General features: G+C 37.7%; 1 protein-coding gene across 1 annotated transcript; it reads right to left on the bottom strand.

Moving 5' to 3' along the window:
- Window positions 1-5,183: 5,183 nt before the first annotated feature.
- On the bottom strand, window positions 5,184-13,097 carry LOC128362412 (regulator of G-protein signaling 5-like). Its single transcript, XM_053323153.1, has 5 exons — window positions 12,997-13,097; window positions 11,914-12,027; window positions 10,441-10,502; window positions 7,176-7,342; window positions 5,184-5,607 (listed from the first exon to the last, which is right to left on the bottom strand). The coding sequence occupies exons 1-5, from the start codon at window positions 13,038-13,040 to the stop codon at window positions 5,443-5,445; spliced, it is 552 nt and encodes a 183-aa protein (XP_053179128.1). The 5' UTR covers window positions 13,041-13,097; the 3' UTR covers window positions 5,184-5,442.
- Between the last annotated feature and the right edge of the window lie 473 nt (window positions 13,098-13,570).

The raw sequence follows: 13,570 nt of genomic DNA, 5'->3' as shown, positions 1-13,570 counted from the left end.
CTGTCCTTCTTCCCTCCTTCCTTCTTCCTTCCTCCCTCCCTCCCTCCCTCTCTCTCTCCTTTCCTTCCTTCTTCCTTCCATTCTTCCTCCCTCCTTTCCTTCCTTCCTTCCTTCCTTGACTCAAGGACAACAGGAGGGTTAAAATAGAAACAAGTAATATAACCCTAACCCTAACCCTAAGTCCAGTCCTTTTATGTTGTCAGACATTGTCAACATAAACAAGTCAAGCTGACTCTTATGTTGAAACAACTGACATTGCCCTAATCACTCAACTTTACTCTGTAGCAAGTAGTTCATATGTTGGCCAACATGGGGGCGGACTGTGGACAGAAACCCTGTGGACATAACCCTGTGGGTGTAGCTTTTTGGCAGGAGTGGCTCTCGCTGCCAGCCGCAGATATCATCGGGGGAAATGACAGAATGTTCTGTTATTTTCTTAAACATGAAGACAGATCATTATTTTACTTGAAGGTGTATAAAAAGCCCTGAAGCCATGAGAACCCTTCAACATTGTCAGTGCCATCTTTAATGTGTAATTTAGTGAGTAATCCGCTTCCTGTATGTTCACCGATCCTGCAGCACCCACGCCCTCTGCCTTTTTAATGACGCCTGAGTAAACATAAACAGCACTGTATAGTTTTATGGTCTTAATCCATCAATGTAGACTATTTTAAACTCTTGGGAGTACAAATCTGCCAAGTCTTCATGTTAACATGTCTGTATAACTTTCATTGCAGATGTGTCACTCATAGGAGAGGCTATATTAAATTTGTATTAATTTAGAATATGTGTGGTTTCTTTTCCCATATCTGACCACTGAGCTCCAGGAGACAGATTTGGGAATGTCTACAGGTCTGCTTATGCTCAGAGGGCTTATCACTATCGCTGGCTGAGAAGGAGAGATTAAATCATTTTTTAAAAACCCTTATCATGCTCTGCTGTCAAAGTGAAATTCTTCTTCTGGCACATTTGGAAGGTCATGTATCAGGTGAAATTGAGGTAAAAAGGGAATTGCTCTTAAGTAAACTGTTTGGGATCATATTCAGAATCCTAATCTCTTAATGATGGTATCTTCTTACTGGGGGTGTAATCTACTTACATCTCTGTTTGTTATGGTTTTGATAATAGTAACAGACTCTTGTTAGCATTGACTTCTCCTGTCTTAGGAAACATTAAGAAACCTTGAAGGATGACGTCTTTAGAGAGCTCAGACCTGTGATGCTAATTATCCATCTGCTTAAGTTTTCTCAGCCTAGAAGATACTGCGAGGCCACTGCTTATGTGACGATGTACCATACATGTAAAAAGCAACAAGTTAAACTCAACAAAACATTTGTCAGAAATGTCACTAACCTCCTTTGGGGACTAAAGGCATCTGAACTTTTCCATCTATTTCTAGGAACTGCGGTGGTAACGGATGCGTCCATGCGAGCTTCTGACAGTGTTTGTGTTGGCAACGAGCCCCTCTGCCGCATCTGTTTCCGTTCTGTTTTTCACTCATCACTGACGTTCTCAGTGGCGCACTCCTCAGACAGACGCTGCTTTCTTCTTTTCAAACAATTAATTTACCCGGAGAAGGAATTTTTAAAAAAAAGGAAGGAACATATTCATGACGGATATTTTCCTTTTTAAGAGTCTGAGAGATATCACCTTTTGTTTTCAGTCCACTTTGTCTTAGTTGGTTTGTTAGTTAGAAGCACTTAACAGATCTCCAGCAGACCTAGTAGAAGATATATGGATAAGCCTCAATTGGTGGGAAGCCAAAGAGGGATCCTCCTCTCCTTATTACTCCACTAATAACTTCGACTGTGGCACCTGCATTGCTATATTTAACTCTGAGGAGGATAATGTGTGTTTTCTGCACATTACACCCTTGCAGGAACTTCTCCAAGAAATTAAATTTATATATAACTAAACCATTTTGCCAGTTACGTTGTGCTGGCAAACATAACAGCTGTCTGGACTGTGTTCGTAGACAACATTTTTCCGAATGAAGGTAGCGTTATATTTATATACTGAAGTTGAAAGGAGGAAGTCAGGGTAGATTGTGGGTGTATAAGTGTAGGACTCTGATACTTGAGACCAGGTTCAAGAGCTGCCAGTGCCTGAACATAACCATAAAAGGTTGTCCATACATTCAGTATTACCAAATATGTTATATGTTTTAATGTATATGCTGTTGCAAGGGTCATGAATGCAAAATAGTTAGTGGTGACAAGGACTGCAGTGATTGGACATACCAAATTCAGAGAAAGTGGGGGGTAAAAACATAAAAGGGTTATTCTTTTGTTTCTTGCCTTGCATATTAAAAACATCTGGTTATAGTTGACGGTGTTATCAGACAACTAAAAGGGGGGATTCATGGATTAGCGTATGAATGACAGACTTTGGCTAAGACAAGGCATTCATGTTTGACCATAACAATCTGAATTGGACATTTTTAATTATTACCTGGATGTTAAAGTGAACACAAACTCGTATTTATGATATATGCAATATGCAATGTTTCAAAGTTTTTCATTTGTTGTTTTAAAGATTGAATCATGGGGTTTACTCTGTACAGACACATTATAAATAGGCATCCAATGAAGACAAACAAAGGGACAATTGAAAGTCAGATGTTTCCTCTTTTATAACAGTAACAATAAGACTTTGGGAAGAGTCCTTGCCAGCTCTCCATTCAAAGATTCTCTGAGTCCACTGTTGTATTTATGAATAACTTAAGACACAATCGGTTGTAAATAGAAGATATTTACACGTAAAAATAAATACATCTTCAGGAATTGAATGCATATATATTTTTATGTGGTCAACTCCAAAACGTACATGCAAGGCTACATCAGATTATGCATACTCAGCATTGTAAAAAGGCCTTATTGATTTTACTGGGATGCTTTAGGTTATGACATCAGACTGGCAAATCTGTGCCATAGTAAAGACATGTCAATACTATTTCAATTTACTGTTTCAGATATATTTCAGATGTGTTAGTTGTATCTTTGCCAAATTTTGTTTTTGTCTTTTTTGAGGAATTAATCCAACTAATAAAATGAAAAATCTGTACTTCTTCCTTTTCTTGGAGTTTGTGGATTATTTGCAATCATGGGAACAATAAGGACTTATAAAATGCTGAATATCTAGATAATAATATTCTTGTGTTGGTTAAATAGAAGAAGAAAAAAAACATAAAAGAGTAAATATAATCACACTTTATGGTTGCTACATTCAACTGTGTATATTTAAGACACTTAAACATTGCACACCAACACCAAATCCACCATCATATCCATCCATGTCTTAACTCAGTGTAAAATAGGTGAATACCAGTGGTTTGTTACAGCTTATAATTGTGAAAAAATAACTTGTGGTTGAAAGTGTTTAAGGTGTTAACCTGGAAAATAACATGGAAAAAATACAAATAACATCAGATTAGTTGAGCATTACTACCATGTTTTTGTGTTACGATCAACGTTAACATACATTACAATCTGACTGCAGGGACCCTATTTCCTCAAATTGTGTATAATAACTTTAAAGTTAGATTTTAGACTTTTAAATATGATGTGCTCTATTGGCTTCACAGACCATAATAATGAGATCATTCTCCATAATTAGTAATAGCTGTCTAGAGCTGCAAACCTGCAAGTTCTGTTTCCCATGTTATTTTAGTTTCGTCTTGTTTATTTCAAAGATAAATTAGCACTAAAACTAAAAGGTCTGGACTCTGGACCCTTCTTTAGTGACTCATCAGCAACAACATTGGGAAAAATACTTGTCTTTGTATAAAATAACTCTGCTCTGTTCACTTCTTTTTCTCAGATTCCCTCCTACTTGATTTTCCCATCTTAGCAACTTGCAGTTTAGTGGTAGCGATGGAGCTCGACCACTGAGCCAACTAGCCAGCACTGTTCTCAAGGGTGGCTCTCACAGGATGCATCACAAACAAAAAAAGGGGTGGAGGGGGGGAGGGAGGGGGCGGGAGGGGATCCAAACTTATTTTTTTTAGTATGTTTATGAGTGTGAGAGAGAGTTATGTATTGTATGTATCATGCATTGATACTAGTAGAGACTCCACTACATCTTTTTTAAATTTATTATTACAATGACGATGAAAACAGCCAACTGGGTAAATGTCATACTATGTGGTGTAATCTGTGGTGTAATCTGGTGTAAAGGAATTTCTCTTTGGTTTTTCTCCAGTAGACTGAACATATTAGATCATACCATTACCACGAACTGGAAATGATACTCGTAATGCTTCTTGGGAAAACCAAAAAGCTCTTAATAGTCACTCTGACATCTGTCTGAAGTTTATATATTCATGGAGGGAAACAGACAGAAGTTCAAAAACTGGATTAGGATTTGTTTTTTTAAAGGATTTTGAATCTTTGTAGGAGCCAAGTTCATTAGTTTCACACAATTTCACAACTTCTTTTTATATGGTTTTATGATTAGTTCATTTTTTGATTGGATTAGTTTTTAAAATGTGACTTTTTAAGAATTGGCCTTTTCCAATTAAGAAAAAAAAAGGCACCGTCTCAATTAATTTGACCTCACGGCTCATTTATACTTTCATACTACATCAAAATGTAGTGGTACATATTAAAGCTTTCTGTTGTAGGTGTGTTAAAGGTTTGGCTTCTTGTAGGAGTTAGATGAGCTGTGCAGACACTACCAAATTGTGACTGGTCTACTTGAGCTGCTTTTAGATTTTCTAGAGCAGATAGTGTCTGAAGACTATAAGAGTAGGTCAAAGAAAGACTAGCAACCTTCTTCTTGCCTATAGTGAAGCCGTTGTCAGTGTAAACCTCGTCTTTCATGGTATTATTACTGCTCTTTGTCAGAAAATGAACACAACAGAATAGAAATGTGATCACTGCGGTCAATTGAGTGAGAATTTGCATAAGTATCCAAAAGTTGAAGAATTAGTTTTGTGTTGTAATTTCAACATCTGTTCATCTGATCCTTACTCTCCAGGATGATGTGTGTGTGTGTGTGTGTGTGTGTGTGGTCCTGTACTTCTACCTATATGAGAACCAGTTTGACAAATTAGTTAACTTTCAGAAGATGGGGGATCGTTATTATGAATGGAAGGAGCTCACTATATGGTAGAATTGTATGTATGTGTGTGTGTGTGTGTGTGTGTGTGTGTGTGTGTGTGTGTGCGTGTGTTGGGTGGGGGAGGTGGGGCTATTTCAAAGGCAGTTTTTCTCTTTAGTTACATTTCAAAACTTTTTTTTTTTACCCTTCGATGTTTTATATCTTTTGTAAAATAAATCGGTTCTCAAGCTGCCATACACAAAAAAAGATATTTATTTATTGGCAAATATTCAAATGTTAAAAATTATAATATTGTCTCTTAATATTTTCATGTTTACTAACTGCTGTTTGAAACATCCCCACCCCACCCCCCACCCCTGCTCCTCTGACTCCTGCTCCTGTTTAGTTGACCAGGAGCTCCTGGTACTGCTCAGATCTCAGGAAACGAGCGAAGGAGTCTTTCTCCATCAGAGCGTGAATCCTCTTCTGGGCCAGGTCAAAGGTTGCTGGGGACAGATCAACCAGATTCCTCAGGGTCACATCCTTGGTGAAGTGGTCAATGTTCACCTGTGGTTAGAAGAATACAGGAAAGATCATGAAGAGGAAGACAGTGAAGACAAATGAGGAAGTACAGATGGTAAATACAAATACTGCTAATAGGGATGTGAAAAAGAAAGATTCCATTACATCATTTTAGTCACGATAAGACGAGACACATCATGCATTGTGCTCCGTCTCAGCTGACCAGTTTTCATGTTTATTTAAAGTCAAATATAAACATAAACTACTTTAAATCATGTGTGCCAAGTGAGTCTTCCAAGGAAACAAGCTACCAGAGAACTGATGTTTACAGCAGCAACTGTGAGTGACTTTAAACACTCAGTGACTGATTATAAAAGCAAATTCTAAATTTAAGCTGTAATAGGTCTCGTAAGGGTGAAATACTCAAATTCACTGTGAAAATAAATGAGAAGTGAAATTAAACAAGTATTAGCAGTAAAGCATGTTAAAGTATCAGCTAATGAGAGTGTTTATAGAGAGTAGGAGATTGATAGTAGTAGTATTTTAACTCAGTTCAGAGTCATTACACAAATGTAGTGCTGTAAAATTGTTTTATTATTTTTCTCCCTAACCCAAAATGGAAGTATTCTGGAAAATGTACCAAGTATGTGTGTGTGTGTGTGTGTGTGTGTGTGTGTGTGTGTGTGTGTGTGTGTGTGTGTGTGTGTGTGTGTGTGTGTGTGTGTGTGTGTGTGTGTGTGTGTGTGTTTTCACATGCTTGTGCTATTTGCTGCGTGCAGAGATTTGGTACATTCTCTGTCTGTAACCTCATCTTTCTACACTGGAGCTTGACTGCATTTCCCCTCCACACATTCCTTCACTGATTTCAATAAGGACTCGCTATTTTTTATGGATCAAATCAGAATTAATGCACCTTATTTGTCTCCAACTCCAACTATCGTATGTCATGAAATTTCATATAAAATTCTGATTACTTGATGTAGCTTGTTGACCAAATCCCTTATTTCATGTCCTGCCAATACACATGCCTCTTTTATGAAGGAACATTGATATTTTTTATTTTTTATTTAGAACTATTCACATTTAGAAGAAAAATTTGACCTTTTAATCAACTAAAAATAATATGAAACACCACCATGCTTCTCCATCAGTGTTTGACAGTAATGCATTACAGTAATGCATTACAGTAATGCGATTACTATTTTCAGCAATGAGTAGTGAAAGGGTTACAATTTAAAAATGCAGTGATTATATTACAGTCACTAATCCCAGTCACACTCGGATACTTTGACAGTCTTGACGCTGACGTTTGTGTCTCTGTCTTATTGGTCATTTGATGTTTGGTTTGACATCAATGTGGTCTCTGTGGGTTCAGTGATACTTGCCAGTTTGATTCAAGGCAAGGAAGTAATTATCATTTGAAAGATCAGTGGTCTGAGTCTGTTATTGTGCTGTACGGTGTTTAGAGTGTGAGACCGTGACTTTTAACCCGAATGACATGCTTGATTCATTTCACATCACGTAAACCACACTGTTTGTCACTGACTATTTTTTTCCCATATGTGGAGTTCAGCTGATAAAAGAAAAAAGATGGAGTCACAGTAGTCCCTGACCTCTCTGGGTCCCTCAGACTGGATGAAGTCCTCATAGATCTTCTTGGCCTTGGCAGCCATCTTCACTGGGCTCTTGATCTTCTTGAAGTCCTCACAGGCTGCCCAGAACTCAATGTTCTCATCGCTGAACTCAGACTGCAGGAAGCTACGGAAAGCAGCCACACCATCTGATGAAGAGTTAGAGAAAGTTGTTTAACCCTTCTGTTGTCCTCGAGTCAAGGAAGGAAGGGAGGAAGGAAGGGAGGAAGAAGGGAGGAAAGGAGGAAGGAACGGAGGAGGGAAGGAAGGAAGGAAAGAAGGAAGGAAGGAAGGAAAAGAGGAGTGGATGAAGGAAAGAAGGAGGAAGGAAGGGAGGAAGGAAGGGAGGAAGGAAGGAACAGTCAAAACAGATGGGGTCAGTTTGACCCGGGAGAATGATACAAAGGTTAAAGAAAAGAATAAATAGATATGTTAAGGAATGAGAATATAGCCTATTTCATAATGTACAGCTGCTGACACGTGATGTTTCAAGGTTTGAAAAGCCAACAAGTAAAAGCTGCATGTCGGACCTAGTAACATTTCAGTCATTCATTCTTAAACAGAAAGTCATTTTACAAGACAGATGTTTTTGAGAAGTACACTCATTGGCTTTCTTGTCAAAACAATGTGTAATTTTTACATTTCACTGCTTTGGTTCAGTTATATCTTATTCAGCAAACACTGTTTCCAGTCTTCATACAAAGGAAAGTGAATTGTTGGCACACTCTGGCTTCATAGGATAGATGATTAATGATCAATCTTTTTCATTAAACTCTCATCAAGAAAGCAAAAGGGCACATTTCCCAAAGTGTAAAACCATCAATCTAACTTTGTTTGGATATTTTTGGAAAAAATAGGCAGCAGGATTAAAAACAATCACCCTCCAGGCAAAATAGTAATATAACCTTTAATTGAACAAATATAAAACCACAGTTATCCCGAAATAAGGCTCCAAAATAAAGCTATATAAAACAACAGCCCATTTCAGCAGAGACCATTGTAATTCCACACAATGCCTGCAAAAAGCTCCCATTGTCTGAAAGAGCATGTGCAACAGATGATAAGCATTCTGCTATGGCCTCAGGCTTTTATCTGCAATCTAAATAGCTGGTTCTCTTCAAAATAGCACTGAGTCGCAATCAACTGCAGCTCTCTCTCCCCTCTCTCTCTCCTCTCTCTCTCTCTTTTTTTAAAGACCTTCAGTACAAGGGCACACTAAAAAAGAAGCACACACACACACACACACGGACACTGATGACAAACTGTTTGTGTATTGGCGAGGCGACAACTCAGCTGAAAATGCAAGTGTAAGTTTATATTAGTGCCCCTCATCAGGTGAACAAGCCTTATCTTTTTAATAATGAAATGTTGAAATAGTCCCTTTAATTAAAAACTGCAACCGACATCAACGTGAAAATGAGATGTGTAATCTTTTTATCTGGGAGTTGTCATAAATTATGACTTTAATATTGCATAATATACATGGCATTGTGCAGCTGTTTACTTCAACTTGGAGGAGAAGGGGGTTAGCTCTGTGTTAGGTAATAACTCACTGCAGAATCCCATGGGAATTAACAAGAGAGAAGCCATAAAGAATAATGTTAATGTAAAATCACATGTAGATAAATAACCACAGCCAAGTAGTTGTGTAATAAATCAGTTTGGGTGAAATCATTTAGACTTTCTCCCTGGAGATATTATCACAACACACTAATAACTCCATGGACTAATACACATGCAGATACATTCATGAAAGCATGCAAACACTGAAGAAACATACATCTCTCTTCTCTGGACTGTGCTCAAAGAGACACTTGGAAAGGTCTTTTGCCACCCACTGAGCTCCATGGAGAAAATGTTTCTTTTACTATTAACTGGTGGTCACTAACATCTGCAGGCAGGTCTGTTTTGATGCACAGGGGCAACTTAAGTGACGTATTAAGCAGGAGAGTTTACACGTACTGCTGGACACCGTTAACCATTAGAGTTAATCATCAGTCTTGCCCACGCTCTGGTTTTCCGTACTCTGTGTGAAGTAAACATTAGAGACAGAGGTTGGTTTCTGGTTTGTATGCTAGCTGGTTGTCTTTTTCCTCTACACAGACTGTATAAGATACCTTGTTCGAACATTGTTTCCTGCAAATCATATGATTATGTAACTTTCTTTTGACTGACTACTCGATGAAGTGTAACTTATGTTAGTGAATCAGTGGTTTAGGGCAACTAGCACCACTCTAAGAGACAGGTTTTGAGATTTGACATGAAGTTTTAATCATTAAGTTATGTTGGATTATATTTTATAAAGAGAAAAAAGGAGATTCTTTTATGTGCTTTTGGGAACCTGGACTCTATGAAACATACTGTATGTAATAGCAGATTACAGTTAGATAAGCCTTTTGTTGTATTTTCCTGTACTCACTGAAGTCCGGCAATTTCATTCAGTGAGTTATGTGAATTGGTATTCTCTCTTTTGGGACTTTTTTCTATCATTTGAAAACACATGTGGTCCATTCTCGGTTTATTTTATATTGATTTGGTTTATTTATAGCAACAGCAGCTGCATTGTTCTAATGGGAACTAAATCCTGGCTAGGTGTATTGTGCCTGTTTAAGTACTCGAGCAGCCAGACATCAGACCTCAAGGGAGGAATGTTTTGGTCTTTGTGAATGGTTGAAGTGAGAGTTGTTACATAATGGAGACCTCAGCATTGGATAGTATGAAATAATGATGCTTTCTGTGTTTGGATGTGAAGAGGATAACAAAGCAGACACGAGGCAGACCTTTTAAATATATTCACAGTGGCTGAAACGTGTATTTTTAGTTGTTGCTTTTTTTAACAAGGACGTTTCTTATTGTGCGAAGATAATTGATTGTCAAATATTTAATATTATTCTACAGTAACAATATATTGGATTTTAAAAAGTCGCACCACATGATGAAAATGTTCAATCTGAAAATCTACAATTCAAAATCCATCCTTCAAACCTGTGCTTGTATTAATCACAATATGGGGGGTAACAATGCTGTCAAACAATGATGACCATATAGGGGCAAAAAACCATTCGCTACACAAGTTATGAGTCTATATTTAAGTGTTATTTGGGATTTTTTGGTTAAAGTCGGGGTAAGCCTCCAGGGTATGAATGTAAATCAACTCAGTGGTTGCTTTAGTGCGGAGGAGAAAAAAAAGCAGAGTTTGTGTGTGAGAAAGACAGCGTGAATAAAAGAGTAAGAGAGGTAGACCTACAGCCGTTGCTTAGGACATGGTCCAGACTCTCACGCCACTGAGCAGCTTCTTCAGGAGTTGGCCTGTGCAAAACATACCTCAATTCAGTCAACAAGCCTCACACAAAAGTTATCAAAAGCATCTCAGTACAGCTTTTCTGTATTGTGCAACCAAAATGTCACATTGTGGGTGGGGGGGGTGGGGGGGGAAACAACTTTTACATCTATTCTTTAGGCAGCCTAAAAATATGTGATTTGTACTGATGTGTTTTCAGCACAATGTGGGAACACACATTTGGTAACAAGAGGCTCAAAGAGAGACACATACACTGACTGCAAACCTGTTCACTGTTAGAAAATACACCATAATATTTCATAAACATGGATTCACTATATAATAACCACTGAAGATGAATGTGGACCTATGCCTCAGCTTTAATCATTAACTATAGCCTACATTTGAGGCACTGTACGTTCTCAGTCTTGCTTTGCCAGACTGCATCCTTTGATCTCATGCAGGTTCTGCTAGCAAGCTTTAAGTCTGGAAAACATCCACTGAGAATTGATTGCATCTGGTTCTGCATGTGTGTGAGAACAATTTAAAGGAAAAGTTATAGCTATAGTATAAAGTGAAGCATGATTCTCAAACTGCACGATGGCCTTTCTCTCACCTCTTAAGAGAAAGTTTCCAAAGCAGCTGCAGAGTTTTTTTTCAAATATGAAAATTAAAAAGGAGAGACCAATGATAGTCCCTTGACATCAGTAGTACTTTCAAGGACAGGACTGTTATCTATCATGTATCGTGCAGCCTGTTCTGATCTCAAGCACAAATTGCTGACAATTAATAGACAGCATTTTTTTTAAATCAAGATAATCAAGAGAAAATACAGTTAGGGTTTAAGCAAATTACAAAAAATGTCTGGTGACCGAATGTGCTCTCGATACTGAACCCCAGCGGCTCTAAAAGAAACAAACACATTGCCAGAATACTGTCAAAACAAAATTGAGCCCCAATTGAATCCACTTTGACCTGCCAGAGCTACTTTATTAGGTAAAATATTTAGCTTTTATCAAACTAAATCACAAAGTCCCATCTTTATTTTGCCAACCCAAGGACATGCTGTATCACTTTCCATCAAAAAATTAAAGTTTTGATGATTTTGCGATGTTGCCAAAAACGAAAAGTATGACAAAATTGCACACTTTCTGCTACATATGAGCAAAAAAGTATTTTTCCATCTTCTACACTTTTAATCTCCTCGTCTACAACAAAGTCTCTTTTCAATGCACTGTCTAACAAAATCAAAGAATCTATGGCTTAACAGTGACATCTGAATGCAGTCAGTGTCTGCAGAGGTTTCATCTCCTTTTGATCTTCACATCTTGTACCTTCTGGGGTCTCTGCTCTGCCAGTATAACAAGCAGGCAAACAACCCCCCCCCCCTCCTCCTCCTCAAACACTCTCTCTGAGACCGAGGGAAGAGACATTACTCACTTTTGCAGCTTCTCCGGCTTCTTCTCAGTCTTCTCCGGGTAGGGGATGATGAGGTCGATGGCATTGTCGGGCTTCTGCAGCAAAACCCCCAATTTCGACTTGATCTCCTTTGCCCTGGGAGACAGAAAGCAGAAAGGGGGGGGGTTATGATAGAAGTCATAGTTTTTACTCATCTCACACATGCGAGCAATAAGAATATAGTCATAATGTTTGTATAAGCCACCATAATATATCTATATCATCCTCTGTCCAACATGTAGTATACTTCATACAAGACACTAAAATGACATTTATGAGCATATGAGCTGGCTGATAAATCAAAGTCTGAATTCTTTACAAGAGGTTTGATGTTTTAATGATAATAAGGAATAACAGATGAGGGGAAAAAAGCAGTTAAAGCAAAAAAACAAAACAAAATTCAAATATTGTTACTGCATTTATAGCTGTGATAACTTTTGAATTACAGCAATTTATTTGTTTTAGTCTTTAAATTCACAATATTCAATGTCACATAATCACCCATTCATCCAATTAAAGTGTGTGAAGTTGCTCCCAGAGACATTAATAGCATAACTAATACAAAAATCTGTAACAAAATGTGAACAGTATCATATTTTTTAACCAATTTCTAACCAGTGATTATAGTAGTTATGCTTTTTGACAACTTGTAACTTGAAATTTTTCTTTGATTCTGCAGGTTCTAACCTCCTCTAGTCAATAATTTCGGACTCTCTTGAGCAATTTGCATAAAAACCCCCCACACATATACGCATTAATACTGGTGTAACTTTTGAAATATGTTTGCTCAATCCATACTGTAAGGTCTGTTGGTAAAGGACTTCCAGAAAACAAAAAAATAACTTTTAGTAAGTAAACTGTTTAAAGCCTTTAAAGCCTTTAACTTCTCAGATGGGCTGAGAATAAAAACAACATAGAGTCACAGTTCATGTTTTAATCTATTCTAACACAGCATGGATCAAGAATGAGTCTCAAGTATAGTCAAAGTTTTGTGGATCTAACCCAAGCTTGAGGAGTACACTGTTAAGACATGACAGCAAAAGTAATGTGATGATGCAGTCTCACCTTTCCAGGCAGCTTTGGGGTAACGCAGCTAATCCTTTACACATTTTCCAGCTCTTTCAGATTTGAATCGTAGTACTTGAGAGAGAATTAAATCTTCCTGTGAGACTCAGAGTCTCGTAGCTTTCTGATACTGGCTTTCAGCACATGGGGAGTTTTTATACAGATGCTCTTTGGGCTGTGGGCCAACAGCTAAGCCAATCAGACTGGAATGTTTACAGCAGGGGCAGCTGAGGAGGCCAGCGGAGGAAGGGCGAGTTTTTCATAGGTGAATGGCTGTTTGCTTTGAGGTTTCAATTAACCAATAGACCAAGGACCTAGTGTGCAGGATGGAAACATGAAGAAAGGACTATGATGAACAATTGAAACTGATTTGAGGTAATAACTTTATTTATATAGCACCTTAAAAAAACTGAGATTTTTTGTTCCATTAGTTATATTGTGTATGACTTCAACATCCATCCAAATCTTTTGTTTTTGTATATTGTAATTAATATGCCTTACAGAATCTTTTCAAAAGTTTGTTCTCCTTTTTATCATCTTTTTATTTGGTTGATCATTTTATTTCTTGCCACTG

This window comes from Scomber japonicus, chromosome 7 (genome assembly GCF_027409825.1).
Source record: "Scomber japonicus isolate fScoJap1 chromosome 7, fScoJap1.pri, whole genome shotgun sequence".
Classification (NCBI taxonomy): domain Eukaryota; kingdom Metazoa; phylum Chordata; class Actinopteri; order Scombriformes; family Scombridae; genus Scomber; species Scomber japonicus.
This window is presented reverse-complemented; position numbering and strand designations above follow the sequence as displayed.

What these genes read in the sequence shown, in the direction of transcription:
- LOC128362412 (XM_053323153.1), bottom strand. Translation starts at nt 13,040, where the DNA reads ATGTGTAAAGGATTAGCTGCGTTACCCCAAAGCTGCCTGGAAAG. An exon ending in AAGCCGGAGAAGCTGCAAAA is followed by an intron (nt 10,503 to 11,913) that starts GTGAGTAATGTC and finishes TGTTTTGCACAG; the next exon opens with GCCAACTCCTGAAGAAGCTG. An exon ending in CCATGTCCTAAGCAACGGCT is followed by an intron (nt 7,343 to 10,440) that starts GTAGGTCTACCT and finishes ACTCTTCATCAG; the next exon opens with ATGGTGTGGCTGCTTTCCGT.